The 27,784-nt window shown below is 39.4% G+C and overlaps 1 protein-coding gene across 5 annotated transcripts in view; it reads right to left on the minus strand.

The window, feature by feature from the left end:
* SYT9 (synaptotagmin 9) overlaps positions 1 to 27,784 on the minus strand; it is a 128,255-nt gene that overhangs the window by 16,016 nt on the left and 84,455 nt on the right. For 2 of the 5 annotated variants that reach the window (XM_089521245.1, XM_089521247.1), the window contains exons 4-6: positions 10,767 to 10,887; positions 8,968 to 9,139; positions 5,473 to 5,602 (exon numbers count right to left, since the gene is read on the minus strand). In XM_089521245.1, coding sequence (XP_089377371.1) covers positions 5,473 to 5,602; positions 8,968 to 9,139; positions 10,767 to 10,887 — 423 coding nt within the window. Of the gene's footprint in view, positions 1 to 723; positions 3,497 to 3,757; positions 4,854 to 5,472; positions 5,603 to 8,967; positions 9,140 to 10,766; positions 10,888 to 27,784 lie in introns of those variants that run through there. The other 3 variants (XR_016280928.1, XM_089521248.1, XM_089521246.1) reach the window with 3 other exon arrangements.

Genomic DNA, 27,784 nt, shown 5'->3' on the forward strand with positions numbered 1-27,784 from the left:
GCAACTGCATCTTTTGTCTTTTGGCCAGAGAAACAGTTGTTTGGGAGGATTTTAACTGATACAAAAGCAGCCTTTTGAAGGGATAACAGGCCCCCATTTTGCCCACCTCCAGATTAGATCCTAAGAAGGGTAGATTGGAATGTTGAATGATAGAGTTGGAAGAGATCACAAGGGCCATCCAGTCCAACCCCCTGCCATTCAGGAAATCTAAATCAAAGCATCCCTGACAGATGGCCATCCAGCCTCTGCTTAAAGACCTCCAAAGAAGGAGACTCCACTCCAAGGGAGTGTGTTCCATTGTCGAACAGCCCTTACTGTCATGAAGTTCCTCCTAATGTTGAGGTGGAATATCTTTTCCTGTAGCTTGCATCCATTGTGCCGGGTCCTGTTCTCTGGAGCAGCAGAAAACAAGCTTGCTCCCTCTCAATATGACATCCCTTCAAATATTTAAACAGGGCTATCATATCATCTCTTAACTTCCTCTTCTCCAGGCTAAACATCCCCAGCTCCCTAAGTCGTTTCTCATAGGACATGGTTTCCAGGCCCTTCACCATTTTAGTCACCCTCCTTTGGACATGCTCCAATTTCTCAACATCCTTTTTAAATTGAGGTGTCCAGAACTGGACACAATATTCCAGGTGGGGTCTGATCAAAGCAGAATAGAGAACTGGACATTCCCACAAGTGGAAGAGGGGTGAATTATTCCTGCTTCCCCCCCCCCCCCCGCCCTTTCCCATATACAACTGAACATCTGTTGCCATGGATTGGGTGGAGTGGCTCTCAAGAATAGTACGAAAGGTGGCACTGGAGGCTGAGGGAATGTTTGGGGTGGGGTTATTGGCAAAAATCCCTTCCCAACTTCCATACGTAGAATTGTTAATGGTCAGGGAGCTTCCTCTGGATACAACTCATGTCTACAAATGGACAAGTTATAGCTGTGGTATAGGAGATCTTACTCTATGGCTTTGGCTGCACAACACATTAAATGCAGGAACCATGGGAACCCTGGCTTATCATTTATGACCAGCTGCAGGCACATGCAGCTTGAATGGTTGCAGCCATGGTGGCAGTGACTGAATACTAAAGCTAGGGAACTCAGAAACAAAGTATGGATTCTTTCTGGACAGCGTTCACTACTTTGCATCTCATACCCAAGTTTCTCCCTAGTTCCCTTGATCATCATGTCATATGTCATTTGTTTCTAATGAAAACTGATTAAATTTAAAGCTGTCATTTTTGTCATGAGTTTTTATTATTATGAAGCACTTCTCACAGTATCAATAAGTTAATATATTCTTCACAGTTGTTTGGGTAATGAAACTTTCTGCAAGAACCATAACTCTATTTCTCAAGTATTTCCTATTGGGAGAAGCTTGCTGCATCTGAGAAAATCTGTCACAAAATTTGATATGGAGTAGCAAAATCAATGAAGAATGAAAGGGGAGTATCAAAAGGGGCACCTGAGATATATGATGATGCTATATGACATGTGATTAATCTTTTCTTGTGTATTTCTGAAAGCTACTTGGTGTTGCTTATGATCCTATATATTTAGCTTGAGTACGATGTGACAAAAAAAGCACTTTCAGTTTGCTTTTAAAATGCATGGTATTTTAGCACATCCCATAATGACTTTGGTATTTTATATGGCCTATCATAAAAATAACTGTCTGCATAGGAACCTAGTTTTATGTATCATTCTAGAAAACTAAAGTTTTCTACAAATACCCTTATTTTATTCTCAGATAAAAAAATATGGTTGGAGGAAAAACTGGGTCTGCCTATTACATCTAAGCCTTTCTGTTATTTTGTTTTAGAGTTAGGCTGATTAACATGAATTAACTTGGCTAAAGACTGCTGCATGATGCCATCTGGAAGATGGTGGTGCAGAGACCTACCTCCTCACTGCCCACTTTATTTTTATGAAATGAAACAATGTGTCTGGGATCAACATGAAGGTTTGGCACAGGTACAAAGTCTCGGGATTTATCAAGGCAGGATTTTTCTGTAAATCATAGAATCATAGAGTTGGAAGAGACCACAAGGGCCATCCAGTCCAACTCCCCGCCATGCAGGAAATCACAATCAAAGCATCCCTGACAGATGGCCATCCAGCCTCTGCTTAAAGACCTCCAAGGAAGGAGACTCCACTACACTCCAAGGGAGTGTGTTCCACTGTCGAACAGCCCTTTCTGTCAGGAAGTTCCTCCTAATGTTGAGGTGGAATCTCTTTTCCTGCAGCTTGCATCCATTGCTCCGGGTCCTGTTCTCTGGAGCAGCAGAAAACAAGCTTGCTCCCTCCTCAATATGACAACCCTTCAAATATTTAAACAGGGCTATTATATCACCTCTTAACCTTCTTTTCTTCAGGCTAAACATCCCCAGATCCCTAAGACATTCCTCATAGGACATGGTTTCCAGACCCTTCACCATTTTAGTTGTTTAGATGTTGCCATATATATGGCAACATCCAGATCTACAAGTAAGCATGGAGAATGTGACACCTGAGCTTGTCAAAATCCCAGTGCCAGATGAGTTGGGTCCAATTTGAAATGTGGGAAGGAGGGGACTGATATAACTCCCACAAATTTTGAATTCTACCATATAACTAAGGAAAGTGGATGAATATTTGACATTATAGATGGAAAGTATATCTACACATGACAAGTTTTTAAGAGGTGGGTTGTTGTTTTTTTGTTTTGTTTTTTTTACAAAACTTGAAACTTTGAAGCAATTTGAAAATGTAGTATGGAATCATATACTGTACTCAATAAAATAAAATAAAATATTTAGAGCCTTTTTACTTGAGAAAAGAAAGCCAAAATGGAGTGGGAGAGTAGTGGCTTTCTCCTCTCTGCATGCTGTTGTAGCACTTCCATCCTTTTCCTGAGGGAGACAGTAATAAAAGTCTAGTTTTTGTTCAGCCTGAAAAAACTGTTTGACAAAAGGCATGGTTTTATGACCATGTCTTCAGGAAGAGAAGTGATACGACATATGGAGAAAACTGCTATTATCCTGCTATAGTTTGGCTTTCTTTATGTGATAAAGCTTTTAGTTACTGAGATCTTTACCGATTGCACAACGTTCACACAGCAGTGGAACTACAAGGAATTTTGAAATTCGTTTGTTTTTCCCCTCTGTACCTATTCGTGCATCTCAGACATGCTCGACATGCTCAAAACTGGCTTTTAAGAATCTGATTAATCAAAACACTCAACTCCCCACCCTTAAAGATGTAACAAAGATGTACTGTTCTGCAAATTTTCTACTAGGAAACTAGCAGTCTGCTAGGAGAGTAACAGTCATTTCACGTTTTGGTTTATTATTTTTACATGCCATATAAGAACTGCTTAAATGATTTAATTTTCTCCCAGATGAGCTGTGTCTGTATGCTGGGTCTCTCTCCAAAGTTTGCTAACTGGACTACAGTTTATTCAGCCTTTTCCAAAGGAAGAATACCTGGGGTTCATGTTTTTCAATTTCTTTAGGAACAGTGCTGCAAAGTAAATAAAACAAATTTGAATTAGGCCAAACAAATTGTATTCTAAATAACAAAACCCACTGAAAGACTACCATGTAAAAACACCACAAGTCTGGCCATAACACAAACCTGTTTTTACTTTGCTCTTGTTTGGAACATATACCCGATAAAGAAATAAGATTCACAAATTTGCTAAAAGAATGTGTTTTAAACCAGGATGATGGTTAAATTTAATACGACACATCATCATTTTAAGAGATTTTGCCCTTGATGTTTCCAGTTGCATGATTCAGAACAACCCATAAAAACCAATTCTCAAAATTATATGGTGAGAGTAGTGTGTCATTGTGCTGTACAGTATTGGTCCCTACACAGTTTTATTATATACTGTGCAATAAATCATACAAACACGCTACTGGACCAAAACAGCTCTCTGCTATGTGTAGTGTAGACCATCTCTACTTGCCATTGATTGTTGAAAGGGGTTAGACACATAACATCCTATATCCCTAATATTACACCTAATACATGCTCTATGAATGTAGAGAGCTGTCTACTAATTGCATGACTGCTGGACTTGTTGACAGTTAGGTAAAGAATGTAAAACAGTGCAAGTCAATCTTTTCCATTTAAAATAATAATAATAATAAACAGAAACACATTTTCCCATTTAAAAAAAAGAGAAAGGGAGGGGGAAGAAAAAAGAAAAAGAAATGTGGCAGCACCTTTAAGACTAACTGTTTTTTATTTTTCCATGAGCTTAGGGGATTTAAACCCATGGATGCAGTACAGAGTGATAATAAATGCTCAGGTATATTTACACAGTTGTGGGAGTGGCATGGAATCGAATAGGACCAAAGTTCTGCCCCCTTCCTTTCTCCTTATTATGCTGCAAGAGACTAACATGTCTACTTCTTTGAAAACTACCATGTTTTCCCATGACTTAAAAAAAGTTTATGAACACGAGTCATCACCTAGCTGAAGACAACATGGATAACAATGAAACTGATTTAAGAGGAATAGATGACAAAACGGGTGATTACCATTAAAACATGGGTAGCTATGTTAAAATTAAACTATAGAAAACTATAGAAACCAAAGTACATTTGTTTCTAACAAACAAAGTTTTGCATCTTGTGGTTTAGAATTCATATAATCTGATGTTGGGAAAGGGGTAAGGGTCACATAATGGAATTAAAGGGATGTCTTTACCCCCTTTGGACTCTCTGCGGAATGGCCCCTGAGAAAATGGCTAAGAAAAGGTTCAACAGGAATGCCAAATTTCTGCTGAATAGGTTAAAAGAGTGAGGAAGCCTCTTCGGCAGCCATCCATGCGCAGAAGGCCCGCATAACATTTCTGCTGAATAGGGCCCTAAATAAAGACAAAAGAAACAGAGGAATCTAATTGTAACTTGAGGAGAAGTTTTGAGTGCATGTCCTAATCTCTGAGGATATTGTTAATTTCAACATTAATTTGATGTCCCTCTGGACACCATAGTGGAGTTACATTATTACACGATAGTAAGCCATACTTCTGATCTGTAAATAAACATAACAATAAACCCTTTTAATTGTTATTCCATATATGCAAATTGGCGGATGTTACAATCCTTAAGTAAAGAGGTAATGCAGTACACCAGGATGCTGATTACTCAGACATGTCAAAGAAATGTAGACCACACAGTTATCTACTCAAAGTTTTCAATACTGAACCCAAAAACAAACCAAAATAAAACTTATATACATAATATTTGGATTTTACTTTAAGTTGGATGTATTTTACTGTGACATTCAAAAGAAAATCTTGGTGGATCAGCTTTTACTTGCACTCTACACCAATCTTTCTTTAAGCCTCTGGATTCTGCTGTGTTTAAATAGGATTTAATCTATGCAAATGGATTTTGGTGGGATGGGAAGATTTTTCTCCAATGTTAGTGGGTTTTTCTTTTAACAAAATGTAAAAGGTAGACTATGAGATGGAGGAGACTTACCTCTGCCAGCGGATGCCAATGTGCAATGGGTTTCCGAGGGTACGAGAGCATTTCGTTCCAGTGGTCTCGCCCAAGGCTTTCTGCATCGTTGCCTACTTGACAGACTCCAATGACCTCATTGTGACCTACACTGTGAAAAGGTTCAATAATATTTATTTCTTAAATTTTTTACTTTCAGAAACCATATAATTCAAATCTCCTTCAAGGGAAAAAAGGTCCTAAGGGTTAAACTAGACTTGATGTCAAATGTATATCTGCATTTAATGTTAATGCCGCCTCATTAGATTCTTTTAAGAAGAATTTAAAAACATACTTATTTAGATTGGCCTTCCCTCTTTAGTTTAATTGATTTTTCTCTGCCCTTGTTTTCTTCCTTTGACCCCGAAATATTTGTGATTGATTGTTTGTACCCTGATATGTGTATTTTTTGACTCCTGTTCCTATTCTTTGTAGTAATGTTTTAACTTTTATATTGTAATTTAATTTGTATTGTAAATCCTATTGTAACTGTTTTTAACATTTGTAAGCCGCCTTGATCATTTTTTTGGAAAGGCGGGGTATAAATAAAATTTATTATTATTATTATTATTTATTATAATACCTAAAGGGAGGAATTTAATCCTCCTCCTCTGAAGCTCCTATTTTCTTACATAGGAATGGGAGTCCTGTCAGTGGTGCCAACAGAAGCTTTCTCCCTAAAGCAAATACTTGGTTTAAAGGAGATATTTCTTCAGGACCACAGCAGGGAAAGGTTTAATTCTATTTCTATACCTGCTCTGATCCCATCAATTATTAACTCCTCCACCTGAAACAATTTATATGGGAGGGAACTCTCCTGTACATTACTATGCAAAGAGGCACTTTATGTCATGTATAGCTTGACCCTCAGGTACTAAAGCATAACTCTTACAAATAAATCACAGCTCAAAATGACAGTGAGCAAGCTTTCTTTCCCCCGTTTAATAATATATCATACAAATACAGTGACTATGCCAGAGAGCTAGTGCATGTGCCTCAAACACTCCTGCTTGTCTATCCCTACAAGTTGGCTAAGCAAACCATGAACCTTCTGTGTGTGGTTTATTGTGACACATGAACCAGAAACCAGATTAAATAAATATTAAGCCCATTCAAATGCAAGGGCAGTTTGGCTGAAGATAAGACAAATTCCAAAGTGTATATCATGGCATAGCTTTATTGCCAGGACTAGGTTGGTAAATGTCTGCCAGAGGACTTTTTCTTCAGCTACCCATAGATTTTGAAATGCCTGCTGGAAAAGATTCAACAGCTGAATATATTTTCCCTATTTAAAAGAGCATTAAAGATCAGTCTCTGCCAGCAGGCTTATCCAGATGATTTTTAAATTGTGAATTTTAAATGTGGATTGTTTTAATATGTGAACTGATGTTTTTATCTGTAATTGTTGTTGTTCCCTGCCTTGATCCATGGGGAGGTGTGGGATGTTTGTACAAGTGTTTGAAAACAAATGTTTCTTAAATCAAATATATTTTTAGCATGCATGCAAGGGAAACTGTGTGGTTGGCAGGGGTGGAAGTGTGACAGTGTTACAGTCAAATAGTCTGCAGGTTGCCTTCAGATGGTGAGAGAGCAAAGGATCTTCAGACTCTTAAAAATCCATATGTTATCTTAGGCGGGTTACACACCGCCAAAAAGTATGTGCTCGGCATGTACTAGGGTTAGGAAGGGGCGTCCTTTCCAGACGCCCCTAACCCTAGTACGTGCCGAGCATGTACAAAATGGCAGCACCCATTCTACATGGGTGCAACCATTTTAACGTAGTGGACACTTAGCGTCCGAACATTGCAGTGTGGAAATGACACCGCAAGTGCAGTATTGGTGCCTTTTGGCATCATAACCGTGCCGCAAAAAGAACCCACTTTTTGCGGGTTCTTTTTGCTGTGCCAGGGAATCACGCAGTTTGTCCACTTCGGTTCCCTGGAGCAGCAAACATGGGTGCCGGCAGAGCGCCCTTTTTGGGCGCTCTGTAAAGCGCCTTAATCAAATCAATTCAAGCACATTAATTCAAGTAATTCAAAAGCTTTCACCAAGATTTTTCTGCCTTTTTGGTTGGTCTAATGAAGGTATTACCACAACATGAATTTTGATACAGAGCTGACTCCCTAGAAGTCCATGCTTTCTGCATTTTCACTCCTGCCCAAACCCGATTATGCCAGTGTGAAACCCAACAAATTCACTTGGGCTTACTCAAGTCAGGAAGCAATGTTCCATTTGATACTCTATAGGTGCCCTGCTATCCAGTTGCAAAAAGAGGATGTATATCTATAGGGCCTGAACAGACAGGCTTTGGTGTGGCTTCTGGCCTCTTAGGATGCTTGCATCATTTAAACAGCATACTTCCAAAGTGACCCAAAGCAGCTTTATTCTGGCCTGTCTGTATGGGCCCTATAGTGTGGTTCTGGTGAACCTCTTAGCAAATTCAGGAGGTTCTCTTCAAGATACTTCACTTCCAATCTACTGCTTCAAGCCCCCCTCAATCCATCCCTCTCCTTGAAAAGATGAGGAATCAAAAGAAAATCAATTTGCGATAGTAAGGAAGGAGAGATCACTTCTGGTATGGTAACTGATTTTAGAGTCTATAAATTAAACCCAAGAGATTTCTTTCTTAAGCATTGTATGGAATCAAGAGTATGATATATATAAAAGAACCATGATAACAAAAGCAACTACAGTAGAGTCTTGGTTATGCGACATTCGGTTATCCAACATTCCAGATTATCTGACTGTTGGATAACTTGGGGGTGTGGCTGTGGGCCTTTCTGCGCCCCCAGATACACCCCCAAACAGAAAAGGCCCCAAGCGGGTGGCAGCGGTGGCAAACGCCACCAGGACCCACCACCAGCTTCTGCCCTGGCTTGGCTGTAGGGGGCAGAGTCTGCCGGGGCTGAGAGGGCTGACTTCAAGCTGCAAAGCAGAGGACAGCTTGCTTTTCCTCAGCCCGAAGGGAGTCCATGGAGCTCCATTCGGGCTGAGGGAAGCCAAGCCACCAAGGAGAGGAATGGGCACTTGGCCCAGACCCTTCCCCCTTCGTGGTTTGCTTTTCCTCAGCCCAAAGAGAGTCCATGGAGCTCCATTCGGGCTGAGGGAAGCCAAGCTGCCAAGGAGAAGAATGGGTGCTCGGCCCAGACTTCTCCTTTGTGGTTTGAAGTCAGCCCTGACTCTGCCACCCCCACCCCCCCCGCAGCCAAGCCAGGGCAGAAGCCGCCACCGCTGCCACAGAGTAAACAGAGATAAGCAGGGAAGGAGGGAGGGAGGGAAGGAAGGAAGGAGGAAGGAAGAAAGAAAGAAGGGGGGAAGGGAGGGAGGAGTGGAGGGGAGTCTGGATTATCCGACATTTTTGGTTATCCGACTATCAGTCAGCCTGTTTATGTCAGATAATCGAGATTCTGCTGTACTGTATTGTCACTGGATTAGAACACAAGCTCTTTGTTATTAATAGATGTCCAGATATCTCACCGATCATAATCCATAACAGCTATAGACAGGCTAATTTGATCAATGCTTTCTGGAGGGACATCAAAGACTATGGCTTCATTGTAAACAGGATTGAGGGTATTCCTCTTGGTGGAAGTCTTTCTTTTCTTCAAGCGCCTCCCTTCACACATTAGTGAAACTTTTACATAGGGATCTGTATAAAGGGTATAATAAACATAGCAGTTCCTTTCAAAACAGTTGTTAAATCTAGAACAAAATATGACAGGCATTTCCATTTTGCTTTGCTCATCTACATTCTCTTTATAATCTTCTCATCTGTAATTTAAAGAGAAGGCATGCCATTTAATTCCATTACAAACTATTGTGAATTAGTGAATACCGATGTAAGATTTATACCTATGGACATTCCATTTAGAAACTGGGATTGATTTTTATTATAAGATATAATTTGGGGAAGAATTTTACCTCAAGAAATATAAGTGTGCAATAAAATGTCACCTTGTCTGACCATTTATAAAAGCTAAATCAAATATAAAGTCTTATTAAGTGAGCCATGGAGACTTATAATTCTCTGCTACAGAGTTTTAAACACATTGCCACAGAGTTCAGAGAAGTAAAGTAGAGTGTTCTAAGTCTCTCACCAAACTACAAATCCCAAGATTATATCGGACAGAGTCATGACAATTAAAGTGGTATCAAAATACTACATTTGTGAAGGAGAAACATACCCAAGTTATCTACCCTTCTTCAGTGGCATTACAGTACAGGATAATGCTTAGTTCTTCTACTGTCAGATCCTACACTGCATCACGGATAACAGGATTACAGCATTTCCCTTTTCTGTACTGTATATTCAATTATTTTATTAAAAATATTTTCCTGCCCTATATCATTTGATCTCAGAAATGTGTGCAACAAAATCAGTTTAAAATATAAATAGTAAGGAATCATTTAAACAGACTACAAGCATATAAAACAATTTGATAAACTTAAGCAGGTCAATCTGAGAAAATTAAATAATTTAATTTAAAATATAATATATATGCAGATGTGAATAAAATCAATTAGTCTTCAAAGGCTTTAATAAAAAGCCATGCTTCTATTAAGCACTGGAATGATACCAGTGTTGGGGATGTGACTGGAGGGCATTCCAGAAGTGGGGAGCCACAGCATGCTCACCTGTATTGCACCTAAGGTTGGGACACAGAGCAGAGCCCCTGCTTTAGCCCTCAGGCAAGTATATTTAGGGAGAGACACTCTTTCATTCAATACTAATTTTGTGATTCATCAAAGGACCGTGACCCCTTATAGAATGTGATTGCACTTCCACAGTATACCAGACCCATGTCTGAAAGCACCTAATCTAAGCCAAGCAACTGGTTTGGGAAGTTGCCCTAGCATCTCTGATCTGATTTTTTCCTCCATGAAAAAAAAGAAGAAGAGAGATTTGACCCACTTGAAGAAGATATTTTGGGAACAGACAGTACTGAATATTCAAGCTTTACACACAAAAGGTATTTTTGGAACTTTTTTTTTCTATTGTGACTCAATGTATTTGTGACTTCATTATAGTGAGTTCCTGGTACCCTGAAAGAAGCAGTGGAAGTGAGTTGCTGTTTTGCAACTGGGACACCTGAGTGATGTAACGAGTAGAGTTTTGCCCTAGGATGTGGTCCTGATCACTGTTTAGCCACCTCTTTGGATGGCCTTGGATATTTCTCATCTTTCTCATCATAACCTACCTCATAGCATTGCTACAACTATCATAGTGGGGTGAGAACTATGTATGCTACTTGGAGTATTAATAAAAGCATTCCTACCTGATGCTCCTGTTATGTCCATTGCCTTTAAATTTCTTGCTTTTATTATAGTAATGGTTAGTCTACCAGCAGTTGGAAGATAGCAAAGTGAAAACATCAACTCGCCAAGATCTACTTTGTCCTACAAAATAAAATACATTTTAGACAATACTAAAACACCCTCCCTCTATAGGTCCAAACATCCTCAATATGTCTGCCTTTAAAGGACATAAAAATATTATCAAGCATGTACAAAGGGACAATTTTTAACACCAGCAGTCTTTGTAAGAATAACAAATAAGCACTGTACTAAATAAATACTACCATAGCCTGCAGGAGTCATACGCTATTGATGAAGTTATATTCAAGTATCTCACTTGTTCCCCTGTCTTGTTTTGTTTGTGTTTGGGCAGCTGTCATGGAAATGAGTTTCTACCTGTGACTTCTCCAGGGATAATAAAGTTGACGTGGGATCTACAAAAGATTCAGTTTTGATGTCATTTAAGAATACATAAATTTAGGGAGAAGTTTATCAGAGCCTATTATTCTATGACAAGTGTAACATAAAACAAAAGATTAAAGTGTAACATGCAACTGTTCAGAGGTACAGCCTGCCATGCCCGCTTGAATAAGAAAATCAAGTGAATTAATAAAATATTGTGCAATTACTTCAAATCAGTATGAAACATGATATATAAAAGCAAAGAATAAAAGTAAAGATACAATTGTACATAATTGGCATCAAGATAACTGTGGATTAAATTTATTTTCTCTTTTGAGCATACTTAGGCCCCATACAGCTGCTTTGGGTCACTTTGGAGGTATGCTGTTTAAATGATGCATGCATCCTAAGAGTCCGGAATCCATGCTAAAACCATGCTCCAGTCCTAAAGACTGGAGCGCAGCTTTGGTGCAGCTTCTGGCCTCTTAGAATGCATGCATCATTTAAACAGCATACCTCCAATGTGACCCGAAGCAGCTTTATTTTGGCCTATCTGTATGGGGCCATAGTTTAGCCAGAAGAAGAATAAGTCTAAAGGAAAATATTACAGTAGCTCCACAGACCATTTCTAGCAATCGTTTTGAGGTTGGGGCTGTGAAAGAGGCAGAAAGAGGCACTGGTTTGACTTCATAAAATCAGTACATAGCCAAATCTAATTAGTTTTGTGTCACTTTGAGGAAGTATATTCAGAGTTGCCTTCCTTCACTTTGATTTGACTTCATGACAGTCTTAAAACAGTCTGTTGGCTGGAACCAATGTTATGAAGAAGCACTTTAAAACATAGTGAAATCATCAACTGAGGAAGAAACAGCTGAAAATACAGGTAAGACATGCACACTCTCTCATGCACAAGGTGAGCAGGGAGTGCTGATAGTCATAAAATGATTTACACACTTTTTTTCTTGTTGGGGAAAAATAAACAAAAGTACATAGTGGGGAAAAGGGAACTAAAAGTAAGGATGCATGGGGAAGGAAGTATAGGCCTGGTACAAACCTTGGAGAATGTCCGGAGTGGTGGCAGCCTTGCCCCCCGAAGCCACAGCCACCAAACCGCATGACTTTCCTCCAGCGGAAAAAGAACCCACAAAAAGCGGGTTCTTTTAAAGCTGTAGGGTGGTTTAACCAGTGTGCCTGTGGTGTACTGATTACGTAAGTGTTGCCCAGCAATGTGCAGATGCCACATGGCATTTACATAACAATGATGGCACCCATGTATACAGGGTGCTGCCATTATTACGCTGCCACCATGTACTAGGGTTGTGGGGTGTGCGGTCGCTCCGCCCCCATGCAACCTTAGTATGTGGCCAGGCTAGCGCAAAGTGCCATCTGGACAGCGCCACTGATTAGCTATTATAATTACAGATGTCACTGACAGCCTTTCCACACTGAAAAATTAAAGCAGTTTCACCCCACTTTAACTGGCATGGGTCCATCCTGTGGATTCATGGGATTTGTAGTTTGGTGAGATATTCAGCCTGGTCTGTCAGAGAGGTCTGGTGCCTTACCAAATTATAAATCCAAGGATTCTAGTGCTGTCAAACTGTTTTATTTCTGCAGTGTGGATACATCCCAAGGTTTGACTTTACCTGGTTCAAAATACAGACAGTTCCATCTCTAAATACTCAGCTGCCAGTTTGAATTGAGTACCATTACCCTGAGAAGTTCCTCTCTAGCTTAGAATGCAAGACAAGCTTTTGGATATGTAGTCAGCAAGGTCAGGTATACTTTCAGAAGATCTTAATATTCAGCATGAATATCAGATGTCTCAACATTACATTACGCAGGGTTACCAGGTTTTATTTTTAATACTTCAGATACTTTCAAAAGCATTCTTAGCAACACATCCTTACCATGCAGACAGGTCTCTAGTGGCAAGTGATGTTTCTGTTTCAGAACATGGTGTTGGGGAGGGATGGAGCCTCCACAGAGAGTTTAGTTTGGACTCACACTTCCGTTTTAGGGATTGTGTGATAAAAGTGAAAGTTTTCAGCCCGTCATGCTCAGTGGAGTCAAAATGGGATTTTCATATTTGAAACTGGTCACTGGGTAGGCAAGAAAATCCAAGAAGCTACTTTCCATTGGAGGAAGAGGGATTTCTTGCACGAGTGGAGCCAAATTCCAGTTGAGTTGTGTGGAGTATACTTGGTATGTTTGTATATGCCTACCAGTTGGTTGTAGACTTATGGCAACCCCATGAATTTCATAGTGTTTTCCTAGGCAAAGAATACTCAAAGGTGGTTTTGCCAGTACCTTCCTCTGAAATATAGCCTAATTCACTGCCATCAAATAGAAAGGCGGGGCTACATATTACAGAGATTAATACTATCTTATGAATAAGCTTAGGAAAATAACAAGCCTACTCTGCCTGTCTGTCTGTCTGTCCATCCATGAGACTCTTATCACATTATTAAATCCAGCAGGCAAATGAAAAGACGTATGTTTTTTCTCTCTCTCTACATGATGTAGTTCTCTTTTGTTCTTTTCCGGTTGTAAAATTGTGGGAGAGGGTCATAAAGGTGTCATAAAAGTGTCCCGCTTGCCTAGCTGAAATAATCCATTTGGCAAAAATGACACTTCTACAACGTTCTCCCATGCTTTTACAACCTGATGAGAATGAGAGTCATGCAGAGAGAGGAAAAAACCCATGCATCTTTTTGTTTGCCTGCCAGGTTTGTTTAATAATGCAACATGGCACTCTATCTCCCCAACTACCTAAAAGGCTAAGTCTGAATTTTCATTTTTTCCAGGGAGGAGAAGAACGTCCTTTCTCCACCAAGAAAGGGACTATTTTCTTAGCAAACTACATATTTATTTTTAAAAAGTGAACTCAAGAACATTCTCAACCAGCCTTACTCTCTAACAAGAAAAGGGACTGTGTTGATTCTGGGAAGCATTGTTGGGTTGTCTCATATTCTGTGGCTCACTTCCTCATCACAGTTGCCTGACAGAAGCAAGATATTTATTGTCACATTCCTACTACAAGGGAAGTTTGTAAGTCTAAATGTAATCTTACCATTCTAGGGCTCTTGCTCCTTTCCTGTACACATGGCCTCCAACTGTCCCATTTTGGCAGAGACAGTTAATCCTCTGCTACCTCACTTTTTCAGCTGCCATTAAAACGTACCAGTTTCTATCTCATCCTTTCCTGTTCCCCCTCAGTCCTTGTTGTTCTCATGTGCCTTCGTTTCCAGTTTATGGCTATCCTAAAGCTAATCTATCACTTGTTTTTTTCAGAAGTGGTTTGCCATTGCCTTCCCCTGAGGCTGAGACCATGTGGCTTGCCTAAGGTCACCCAGTGGGTTTATAAGGCCAAGCCAGAATTCAAACCCTGGTTTCCAGAGTAGTAGTCCCACATTCAGCTTATGTCAATTGCTGCAAGCTAAATTCAAAATGAAAAACTAATTTGTATTCAATTAACTCAGCTGGGGGGCGGGTAGAAGAGAGGGGCAGAACCTTGCCCTTACAAGCAGGTTCAGGTCAAGGTAAACTTCTGCATGCTTTCCTGATTTGTGTGTTCATGCTCCTTAATACTTTTTGCCATCTTGACCATACTCTAATGTTGTTTGGCTGCATGAGTCCTGGTTTTCATCTGTGATGCTGGAGGGTACATGTGCAAGAACTAAGCCTGAATGCCATCAAAGTGCTTAAATTACAAAATGATTACTGAGGCTCACAAGAAGAGCCTCAGATTTATCTTATCTTACTTTACTTTACTTTATCTTATAAGTATCATGTCTTTCTATGAATATGGGACCCAAGGTGGCTTACTGGGTAGGATAAAGCAGAACACAGCTAAAACAATATATAATATCCAGGTCTGAATAGACAATCTGTTAAAATTCATTTAAACATTTTAAAACACACTTCAGCCACAATAAAGGTTCAGTACATGCCAAGAAAAACCTTTCTGTAAAACCAATGAAAAATCAAAGGTCTGTGTAAATGAAAAGGTTTTTGCCTGTCAGCAAAGAAAGAGCAGAGAGAGAAAAATCTCATCCCATAACCCTCACCTGACTGAGTTCATTGAGGGAATAATGTTTTAGGACAGAAGCTGTCTGACTAATTACACAGATTTACTTTACTCAGATTTTCAGGTGGGTGAAGGCTGGAGGGCACAAAAACAGTTTTCTGTGCTTTGTGCAGTTGTCCACTTCTGCTTTGTTAGGACCTTTTACCTCCCAATCTCCTCCTCCTACTCTGACTGGAGGAACTGTGGTGTGGCAAAGGGGGTGTATCCAACCCCTTTAAGTGACACCACTTTAAGTGCTGTACCTCCATCCTATAGCAAGCTGGGATTTGCAGTTTTGCAATGTTTTTAGCTTTCTCTTTCAAAGAGTGCTGATGCCACACAAAGCTACAAATCCCAGGATTTTGTAAGCTGGAGTCACAACAGATGAACTGCTACTAGGAAAAATGGTAATGGTAGCTGAAACAATGCCCTCCTATCATGAGAGAAAGGGAGGGTGGAAGGAAGGAAGGGGGAGAGAGGGAGGATGCACATGCATATATGCAAGAGAGGGAGACATTTTAAATTTTATCTTTTCCTAAATATCAGCAAGTGGATCTTCCCCATGAAATTTCATTCTCAGAAACTATTCCAGGAAAGAGGCCACATCATATGTTCAGAATCATTTCATTTGACCTGACTTTGGAATCACTTGGAAAGGATTTTCTTTTTAAAACAAACTGAATACATTTCCATTAGATTTCTGCGATCATTTTAACATGTAATCTCGACAAGAAATTTCCATGCCATTTTGTATCTAAATGAGCTGAGTAAAATAGAGCTGCTGCTAATGCTTCAAGCAAATTTACCTGAAGAAATCATATTAACTATAGGAGAAAGCCTGCCTTATATAATCAGTTTTCAAGTTAATTTTCTGGACTTTATATAATTTGTATCTACAGATTATTTTCTCAGTGACAGCAATTGCTTTTGTTTTATACTTTTGTTTTATACCACAAAAATTAAAACAAGATAAGATCCTAACATTACTTATGCTACAAAAGGAGCAGGTTCGCTGTGTAACACAACCTTCTCTTTCGGAAATCCCTGCGTAAGAATAAGAACAGTAAGGTCCCCAAATGCTCTGTAAGAATGAAGGGATTTTGCAAGAATCTCTTTAGCACATGCTCATCAAATACACTCTACATAAATTCATTCAAAGAAAAGGCTAAAGGGAAAAAAGTAAATCCAAGACTTAAACATTCACTTCAAAACCTTGAAAACGTATGTGACTTAGCACATTTATGATACACGTAGGAGCTCAGTACAGCTTCAGATGTACAATTTAAATTTTGTCCTAGGCAATATGTTGTCAGCTCAGAAAACATGTAGTGCACCTATGCTCAAAAGACAGTTTTACCAATCAAACAGAAGATGCAACAAAGTCCTTAGAACATTATCCTTTGTTTTTGGTATGCAAACTTGCATCTATGTTTGCTCCCAGCAAATTTTATTAAAACTGACAAACAAAGGAATTACTTGTGTGACAAACATCAGCAAATCCGATAAATCACACTGAGCATTTTTCATGTGGCCCAAAGCTACTTTGTAGCAAAGAATTAGCAAGAGCTTACACCATGAGCTGAGCTCTCTGGAAATGCTGGAAAAAAAGGTGAAGTATAGTTGACTGGTCTAAAGGGACTGTTAACAGTTCAGTGTAGTGTTAATAACATATGGTCAACATCTTTTTATCTCTCCCTGATGAGCTCCGCCAAGCCTTCCCCCACATGTCCTGACTGTCATCTCCTCCTGTGTATTGCGTGTTGTATTATTAGATTGTTTTATTGACTTTAACTGGTTTTAATTATTAGGAATGAATGATGGATTTTTAATGATGCATTGTATTGTACGGTTTTAATATGGGGGATTTTTGCTGTTTTAATTTCTATTTGTAATTTGTTTCGTACTGTATTGTATTTTATTAGTATCTTGTAAACCGCCGTGATCGAAGGAACGGCGGTATATAAATAAAATCTCATTCATTCATTCATTTATTATTTTGCACCCCCAGTTTCTGATCAGACTGTCAGAGTCCATTACATCTTGAGAATAACCTAGCCTGAGGACCCTTTCAAATACAGCCAATGTCCTATGAACATTAGAAGTAAAATAAGCCTCTGGGTAAAATCAAAACTTCCTTGCTCTTGTGTTATCTCCCAATCACACAGAGAATGGAAGAAGCAAGGAAGAGACATGGACAACCCGGCAAAGCTCCATGGTAGGACAGTCATCACGCCTGGAGATTACAGTTGCATTTTTAGGGAAGAATATAACAATTAGCCAGAGGCAGAGTGATGAGGTGTAAAGAAAAAAGCATTCCTTCCAATTGTTCTGATTTGGCAGAGACAGTTCCAATTAATCCTCTGTAATCCCACTGTTTAGGTCTTTTCAGCAATCACCAATTCAGATCTCTGGAGTTTCTTTGTTGTGGCATTGTAATGGATCTAAATACAGTGGGCACTGGTATCCCCTACAGTGGGCACTGGTATCAGTGGATGCTCAAATGCCATTAAATACAATAGTACAGAAATGGTGTCCCTTATATAAAATGCCAAAATCAAGCTGTACTTTTGAAATTTTTATATATATATATATATTCAAAATGTGGATGGTTTAATCTGTGTATAAGGTATCTGTGGACACAGAGGGGACTGTATAACCTGTTCAAGGTACATAATGGCTACTTCTCTTCTTCAGTTTTTCTCTTCCTTTCATAATATAATCTGTTTTCATGGTTTCCTATTTGTTGGAATCTAACTTCAAAAACATTTATGGATGAAATCTTTTTGGCAAATTTAAAAAGCTTCCTTGTGCTCATGTCTTTCAAACAACAGAGTGAAGCTGGATCCCATATCTCTTCTTGCAGACTCAAAGTTAACACTGTTTTTATGGAAAATTTTACAACCAGAAACAATATGTCAGCTGTCTTTGAAATGCTAAATGGAATATTCTGTTGTAGAAATTATGTTTTTAGAATGGTTTTATTTTTTGGGAAATGAAATGTAAACTAAAGTTAAACTAGAGATTCCATAGTGTGTATATGTGCCTGCAAGTCTCCTGTTGGCTTATAGCAACCCCATGAATTTCATAGTGGTTTCCTAGGCAAGGAATCCTCAGAGGTGGTTTTGCCAGTTCTTTTCTCTGGAACATAGCCTGGTATACAGTCCCTGGTATTCACTGGCTATCTCCTATGTAGATACTAGTCAAGGCCGACCCTGCTTAGCCTCCAAGGTTATAAGGGATCTGGTGTTTTGGCGTATTAAATCCCCCCACCCATGGTAAATTGAAACAGGGAAACAATAATCAGAATTTCAGGTGGATGATAGCTCACTCCAGTAACAGTTGTGTAATCTATTGGAACAAATATCTCCCCCTTCTCCCATCAGTGGTAAAATCTTTGAAATCTTAAGTAACACTATGGGTAAAAGGTGTTACAAAATGGGGAGGGCAGGTTCTGGGTCTTTACTCAAGCTTCAGTCTATAGACAAATATGTACACCTTCCTAGAACATTATCCTACACTAGCTCTTAACTTCTTTTGAAAATTGATGAACTAGAGAACAGAATTATTCTACAAATCCTGAAGGGGTTAACAACTAATCTTGATTAAGGAGATTATCACATTAGCTTTGCTGCTGGGATAGACCTGGGATGTAACTTTCTTAAGATGGATCTTATTGCATTCACCCATTGCCGGGTAGTATGCAGCCTGTATGCAACTCGGGCTTCTCCAGGCTTGTCATGCATCTTTTCAAGAACAGGAAAGCCCGATTTGCATATGGGCTGCATACTGCTCAGGGATGGGTGTATGTGATAAGATCCACCCTAAAAAGTTACATCTTGGGTCTGTCCTGGGGAGCAAACCTAATGTGATTATCTCCCAATCGCATCAAATGGAACAACAGGGGAAATAGAAGTTATGTTGATACAGCGATGTTGTTACACCTGGATGAAATATACTGACTGTAGATTCTACTCTTGAGTGGCATTCACCTTTCCTTAGCTATTTTCCTGAATAGCTTCTTCTGTGTTATCTCACCAGCTAAGATAAATAGGCCTGCCCACTGAGTTCATGCACCATATATGAAAGCTTCCTTCTAATCAGATCATATTGAAAGGGAGAGAAGCTAAATACTTAAGCAATATTGAGGGCAACAGAGATGGCAGCATCAAATGTTAGAGATATCTTTCCAAGCTGTACAAGAAACTTTTGTTAAGTGCAGAATGATGTATAATTGGGCTTACATAAACTATGCTCAGCTGACTTTCTTTTTAACCCATCCTTAGTAAAAGGAACAGCTTTAAAGAGCTCAGAAAAAGGCAGGCTTTGTAAGTGGTGATATTCCTGGGTTCTGTTTAAGTGAATAACAAAAAGATTTTAGTATTTCTTTTAAAAGAAGTCTTGATCATATGTCAAACCATATCTTGCAGATTCCTAGAAACCCCAAACATCACTGCAATGAAATTTTGCATCCCGCATCAAGCACCATACTGCGAAGCTACCATTCTTAATTAAGACTGCAGTCATTTCCCAATATACAGCCCCTTTAAAATAAATGAGCTACTCCTAAGTATGAGGTTTCACACCATATACTTAATCAACTGAAATTTAAGTGCAAAAAAGTACCAAACGTTATTATTAAAACAAAAACATACTCAGCAGCTTTCTAGGAAGAAAAAAAATCATGAGACTATAAGCATAATGAAGTGTTACATTCATTTGAGCCACAGAATTAGTCTTGTAAAATAACACACTGTTAATCACAGTCAAACAATTTTCACCAGGATTTCATTTACCTTTAAGCAATAAATTTCAATGGCTTGTAGAGAAAACAGTTCAGTATTTTAAAACAGAGCAGCCAGAATTTAAGGAGATTATTGAATTACCAAAGATAACTCAGTGGATGGTTTGGGTTACTGGTATAGAAGATGTGACTCTAACTGTGAAGAGTGGTACTAAAATATAATCAAGTGAACAAAATATTAAAATAGAAGGAAAAAGGAATCTTAAATAGTTACTGGGGTAAATATAAAATTCATTCCATTATGAGAGAGTAGTGGTATATTTTATTGGACTAAGTAGACTAGCTGGGTGACAGAGGAGATTCACAACTTTCTTGTCTGTGAACAACTGGAATGTAGAGTAGTACAATCACCATTTTCTAGTTCTTCATAATTTAAATTGCCTTTAATCCAGCACTGTAATATGAATAGCAATCATGTAACATCATATTGGAAAATTAAATTAATTTATTAATTTAGAGTATTTATACCCCGCTTTTCAGCTACAAAGGCTCTCAGAGGACTTACAAATTGTTAGTTTTACACATCCCAGCCCTCAGTCTTACAATCTAAAATGTCATGACACAAAAGGAGAAGGGAATGGTTGTGGGGAAGGGGATGAAGTCCTGAAGATACTGCTGGTTCTTCTCTCCCTTCTAGGCTAGCGTGGTAGCACTTAATATGGAGGGAGGACCTTTCATCTTGGTCACATATTCTCAGCTCCAGAAGACCCAGCATAAGAGTTGCCATAAGCTGGAAATGATTTGAAGGCACACAACAATCCCAGAAAGAGGCTGGCTAGGAGCCAGAAAGGAGATGTCGTAAAATGAGCAAGCGAGCCCTCATGAAGGCAAGGTGTTAAATAGTGTTATAATATGTACAGTATGTCAGGAAACATTGTTTTGCAGACTGGCACTGGAGACTGAAGTGTTGAGAAATGACATCTGCAGTACTCTCCTGATTATAGGATGCCTTGAGAACAGGCATCTGGAGAGACCACTTGGGATCACCTGCCACAACTGGCAGCCTTTGACTGGGAATGTGCTGCAGATGTCATTTCCCAATGTTCCAGTCTCCAGCCTCCACTTCAGTAGGGGCATCACCAGGCTGAGAGTGTCTGACCGATCCTGCTTGGTCATTCATGACCATAAATATGAATCTTCAGCAGTTACAATATTGTAACTGCTGAATAGGAAGTTGGCTTATGTTTCTTTATTTATTTATAGAAAAACATATCCTGCACTTCTGGTATGCATGTGCCCACTCAAGGTGGCTAAAAGCAGTTCAAGCCAACATTAACATAGGGCTAGCCTGAAGAAAGAGAGCCCTCCCTCCATGATAACTGTCATCCTTCGGCCTGTGAGGAAGTGAACAGGCAGGCCCAGCTCCACCAGGGCTAGCCTGAAGAAGGAGACCCCTCCCTCCATGATAAATGTCATCATTTGGCCTGTGAGGGAGTGAACAGGCAGGCCCAGCTCCACCAGGGCTAGCCTGAAGAAGAAGAGCCCTCCCTCCAGTCCATCTGCCTTGGTCCAGGCTTCAGACGGAACCACTGGACCTCATCCCCTTTCCCACCACCATTCCCTTCTCATTTTGTGTCATGTCTTTTAGATTGTAAGCCTGAGGGCAGGGAACCATCCAATTAAAAATAATAATTGTAAGCCACTCTGATAGCCTCTGATAACCTTAAATAAATAAATAAATAAATAAATAAATAAATAAATAAAATATCAACAGTGTAATTAAAAAAACATACAGATAATATCAATACACAATTTCATAATATTCTTATCTTAAAGTTACCTCCTTGTGTAGAAAACAGTTGAAACAATATAGATAGCTGTTAAGGAATGTACATGTGAAATTTATTAGAATTTGCAATCAAAGAAAAGCCATGCAGGAATCTCTTAACACTACTATGCTCTTCTGATGCTGCATGTGATGTATCCGTCCAAATGTTTTGCATTGCTTCAGTAGCCAGGGGGCAATATAAACACTCAACAATAAAGTGATAAAATTGGAATCTGTAGTTAAAAGATACATTAAAGTCTCTCATGTGCTTAACAGCTACACATTTGATGCAAGTTCAGTTTATGCTGTATTGTATTTTAAGCAAATCTGAAACAACAGTTGATCTTTAATTTTAAATCTTCTATGCCTGAATACCAGGGACTGTAGGCTGTATTTCAGGGGAAGGAACTGGCAACATTACATCTAAGTATTCCTTGCCTAAGAAAACCCTACGAAATTCAGAGAATTGCCATAAATTGACAGGTGACTTGAAGGCACATCATGTTTGAACAATATAGAACCTACTAAGTAACATTTTAAAAAGGGACAAAATGTGTCCTAGATAAAGGGGATATTGATGACTGAGAGCCTGTACAGACCAGTGTTATACACCAGCATAGGGGCGGTACGGTAGTGTGGCGTACATACGCTGGCCACCCTATGCCAATATCATGCTGTGCTCCCAGCCACATGGCAGGGGTATCAGCGCTCAGTTGACACCATGTTTAAATGCACTGCACCAAAGGAGCACCAAAAAGCAGCAGTGGCCCTTTCCATGGCATGAAAAGGAGCCACTTTTTGCGGCTTCTTTTTGCACTGCTGAAAGTCCAGATCAGGGCTGCGGGGTGCAGTTGCCACAGCCCCAATCCGGCAAAGAAAGGGGCAGCAGAGCTCCTGAGATTCTTCAATGAACATTTCAAATACAAAGCAGAGTACAGATGGGATAGTGTCAGTGTGACTTGTAGAGTCTAAACTACATGAGATTAGATTAGAATTGTGTTGATGGTGCTAATTAAAATGTCCAAGTAATAGGATCTAAGCTACAAATATTATTCAAAGTTCTATCATTTATGTCCAAATCTGATTGAGAGAGGCAATATTTGTCCTGACACTTAGTGTCAAAATAAAGTGGTGAAGCCATGAGTGGGAAGCTTTATGTCCTCAAGAGACTACCTTGGGGTGGGCCTACACTGGTCTGAATACTCTGGGCTGTCCCCAAATATTCTGGTCCTGAAGCTACTCTGACCTCCTCCCATTATCAGTGAGTTCTGGAACAATGTTGGGCAGTTGTCTACATAGTGCCCTGCTGTGCTGCCTGCCACCACTGGTGCAAATTGCAGGCCAGAAGAGAGGCTGGGCACTTCATTCTGACCTCAAGAGAGAGACTCACATTGATGGGCAGCACAAAAAGATGCTGTGCAGACAACCACTTGGCATCACACTGGAGTGCTCTGGACTTTTTAGGAAGACCCAGAGCAAAAGATAAGTTTTTGTTTCAAGTGCATTAAAGGATGGCCTGGATTCACTACAGGACTGCTCTTCCTTTCTATCCACAGCTGAACTGGGCTGTTGGCCCTATGTTGTCTGAACAGAGCAACATGAGGTCAGGAGGAACCCAGGTCATTTGAACAATGCATATATACCTCCAGGCAAACAATGTTTCAGGGCAAAGGCAGTGGCTAATTAGTAGAAAGAATAGACTACTTGAGATCTGTGCCTTCTGTCCAGAAAGCCATTATCTTTAATCTGGACTGGCACAGAGGTCATCCTGCCTTCATTCATGAAGCAGGATGAGCTACTGTAAAACTCTATCAAGCAGGACAAAGGTACATGTTCTCTTTTAACTTCCAAATGCTAACTTTCATTCACAGTTGTCCCACCCCATAACATGGCTCTTGTCTCTCTAAAGCAGGGTGGTGGTGGAACATCCAGCTCTGTTCTTGTCAATGGTGACCCCATGTCCCCTTACCACTCTTTACCAAAGAAGCAGTAGTAATGGTGGGAGGTGATGGGTGCTGCTGAAAGGTAAGGGTAAAGTTTGGAAGGTATAGGAGGACAGATACCTTTGTCTTGCTTGACAGAGTTTTATGATACTTCATCTTGCTTAATTAAATTAAAAGGATTAAAGTTAATGCAGTCCTATTCCATATTCAACCTGGCAATTCCATTACAATGTCATGCAGCTTTCTTGATTTTCCCCTCCTCTTGCCTTTGCTGTTTGGAAGGACTGGGATATGAGAGGTGGCAAGTGAATGCTGACTTGCAATCCCTGGCACCAAATAAAGAGCCCTGTAGCAAGAGCTGTTACTTCTTTGTATCAGTCTTGTACCTCCCATATTACTTAGTCTTCCTTCTCTGTACCAGTCTTGCTTCTTTGTACCTTTGTTATTTTAAAAATCTCTGTCACGATTCTGTGTAATCCTACAAGCAGCTAGTTTCTCATCTGTGTGGATTACTAAAACAAAAATAAATAAACAAAGAAATCAAAATCATTTGAAGTTGTCACTTTACCCTTGCTCATAATTCCTCACATTTTGTGCCCTGAAAACTATGCTCCACAGAATTCTGGCACTGCTGAAATCAACTTCCATCTAGTTGTATATAGGTTGAGAAATAATACAACAGGGGGAAAAAGCATTGAAACTTCACCTTACAGAATTGCTAACAGCAATCAGAGGGATCACATAGCACACAAGGTATCTCACAAAAAGGTAAGAGCTCACTGTGTAAGGAGTGATGCAAGATCTATTTCTGTAACACTCTAAGAGCCTAACATCTATTGCCAGAAATTTTTGCTGTTTCCACCTGTGATTGGTTTAAATTTTACTTACAGATCAAAATGAAGCTTTTAAAAAGATACAGGAGTGCACTCATTTTCAACAAATTAGGTTTTGGTAGGTTTACATTTTTATCCTGAAATCTTAACTTGGTATTGAAGGCATACAATAGAATATTGTCTTAGCAACAAGTAAATACACTGTTCAGTACTGTTCAAATTTGTATGGAAGTTCATAGCACATATTGCCAATTTTCAGTACATCATTACAAAACTTAGACATTGCAGTAGCTTGAAAAAAAAATCAACCAGTCAGAATGGTAGACCACAGCAAATGATAGAATATCAGTGACAACAAAATGTGAAACTCTAATAAAAGAGCGAGTGAGTGAAATACAGTAGGAAGTCATATCATCTCTTCTCAGGCAGATCTAGAACCATCACACACTCTCCCTTCATCTCACTTTTTAACACCTGTGGATCGGACCCTGCATCTTCTGGACTGATCTCCATGAAAACTGGGGGGGGGGGGGGTTACACATAGTAGTTGGCCTGTGGAGATATGGCCCATGTTGTCTCAGAAGGTACTTATTTCATGATGAAGGGTCAGAATCCTTTTATTATTCAGATGCATACTTCTGCAACATAAAATCATAGAACTGTAAGGGACCCCATAGGCCACTGGGTCCAAACCTTAATCTCCATGTGATGGAGCAGCTCTAATGGTCTAGAGCAGGCATATTGTGATGTTTTAAGAAGAGGCTTTAAAGCAACTAATCAAGAGATCAAACATAAAGACAGGACAAATATGAATAGTCAAAGCTGTTGTAGATTTGTAACAAACAGACTGGGTTATAACTTGAATATGTAACTCAATGAAACACCAAACAAAAACAAAACAGCAATCCAAACGTTCTATCCTGCTCAAACTCTCTTGTCCCAGGATATGGCCTGGAGGGCCCCCAGAGTTTATTTCCAAGAGCAACATCTTAGTAAAATGTAGGTCTATGATTCCAACATTGTCATTTCCCCCTTTTTCTCCTGTTTGATTTTTAACACCTTTGCCTGATGAAAAAGCCAGTGGAGCTTTAAAAGCTTCGGTTGGCCTAATAAAGGTACTGTTTTGGGGCATTTTGTATGTTATTGTACTTTGGAGTATGGCCAACATGGCTACCCCTGGATATGTTTGCTATAGTTTGCGTAATCTTTCTTTACTATTGCTCTGTGATGACTAAAAAACAAAAACAAAAACAAAAAACCTCCCAAACATGACCATGCTAAAATGTACTCATTTAAAAGTAGCCTCTTTAGCCCATTCTGGTACTACGCTGAAGTAATGTGCAAGAGGAAAGTAATATGCATAAGAAAAAAATGTAACATTCCTATTTCCTTAATTTCCCATCACCCAGAATGACTGGGGAATTTAACTGGGATGCCAAGCACTAGAGAACCTGATTTATGTGTATCCATCATTAAATTATGTGGAGATGGAGGAGAGAGATAGAGAGAGAGAGATTTGTAAGGGAAAAAGGCTTCTAAAATAAGAGGGGAAACAGGATGTGAAATTTTAAAAACTAGAAAGAAAGAACAGTCTTGCAGACAAAGTTGATGGATGTTTGTCTGATATCTTGTAGGGATTACAAGATAAAAATAGTTTGAAGCATTTTGAATAAGTACAGTAAGTGCAATTCAGGGGGACAAATACGATCAATTTCCACTTCATGAGCTGAAAAAGAAACTAGATTTTTGAAATGAGTTTTCAAGGCTAGTAATGGACTCCCTATAGCTTCATCTGCAAAGAAGCAAGCAGTTTAAATGTGTCTGAAGTGTTCAAACGCCCTGTACACTTCTATCAACACCAATAAGTACATATTTTGATTCTTGGGTCAGACTCTGCCTTTACTGTCAAATAGTTTGATGTACTATAGTCTGATCCAAGAATCAAAATATGTACTTTACTGAAGTTGGCAGAAGTTGATTAAGCCAATGAATTTCTTTATTCATCAGATTTCCCCCCCAATATGTTTTAATTTACTAGATTTCCTAATTAATGCGGAAGTTAGTCCCATGGGTTAACAAATTAATTAACTTTTGAACACTGGAATTCATAAAAGTGGGTAGCTCTTCTTTTCACAGATTCAGTAAAACAGGAAGGCCTAAAGAGCGAAAGGATTAGGACTGGAGGAAATCATCACAGGATTCTGTTGCTAGGCAGTAGAACCCAGCAGAATAATATCTAGGAGAAGCAACTGAAGAACTGCTGCTGATCCTCTGCAGATCACACTTCATGATAGGGAGTGGGGAAACAGAGAGCATGAAGAAAAAATGTTCTGCATATGCCCAGAGGCATCAAACATTTCTAAATAAAAATTCTGCACCCTTAATTCTCTGACCTTTGCAGACAGCCAGTTATTGTTAGACTTCGAATAGTTTGGTGTCCTCTACCTTAAACATACGTATCACTGCTTATAAAGCTTTTATAAACATGGTACTTTTAGAGGGCTAATAAAAAGCATAAAAAGGCCAGGAAAGGGTAGAAAGAAGAGAAGAGAGATACAGATTAGTGAAAAACTGAACAAATCATAAGCTGAGATCCCATCCTTTGGGAGAGCTTTTCCAAACCTGACAGTTTCCTGACATGCTGGATTCTCACCATGCCCAGCAACAATGGGCTTACTATGGGCTTTCTTGATTCATGGGGGGGGGGGGGGGGATCAAGGTTTGTGGGAGGCAAATTTACAATGACAAAAAAGCACTTTTGAAGTTGCCCATAACAAAACATGTCCCCTAGTGTAAATAGTCCATATCACTTCCTGTAAAGCCCACAGTCATTTGCAAAACTAACATTAAAAACAAACCAAACTAATTAAGAACAATATGTAGAGAGATCTTGTGGCACCTTTAAGACTAACTGAAAGGAATTGGTAGCATGTGCTTTTGTAGACTTTGGTCTACTTCCTCCGATGCATTTGGACAACTTAACTAAGTGCAGTGATCAGTACAGGTGGTAATAAATGAATTAATCAGTTTCTTACACTTTACATTATCAAATTAAATGTCAAACCAAACATTGCAAGCTATAGGGGTAAAGCTAATTAAAGAAAACAAAACAAGTGTTGAACCTGTGCACTTCCTGCTACACCAGTAGATCAGCCTCTGTTAATGTTAGTGTGTTCTGTGAAT

This window comes from Sceloporus occidentalis, unplaced genomic scaffold, assembly GCF_023333645.1.
Source record: "Sceloporus occidentalis isolate IW3139 unplaced genomic scaffold, rSceOcc1.0.p SCAF_4, whole genome shotgun sequence".
NCBI lineage: Eukaryota > Metazoa > Chordata > Lepidosauria > Squamata > Phrynosomatidae > Sceloporus > Sceloporus occidentalis.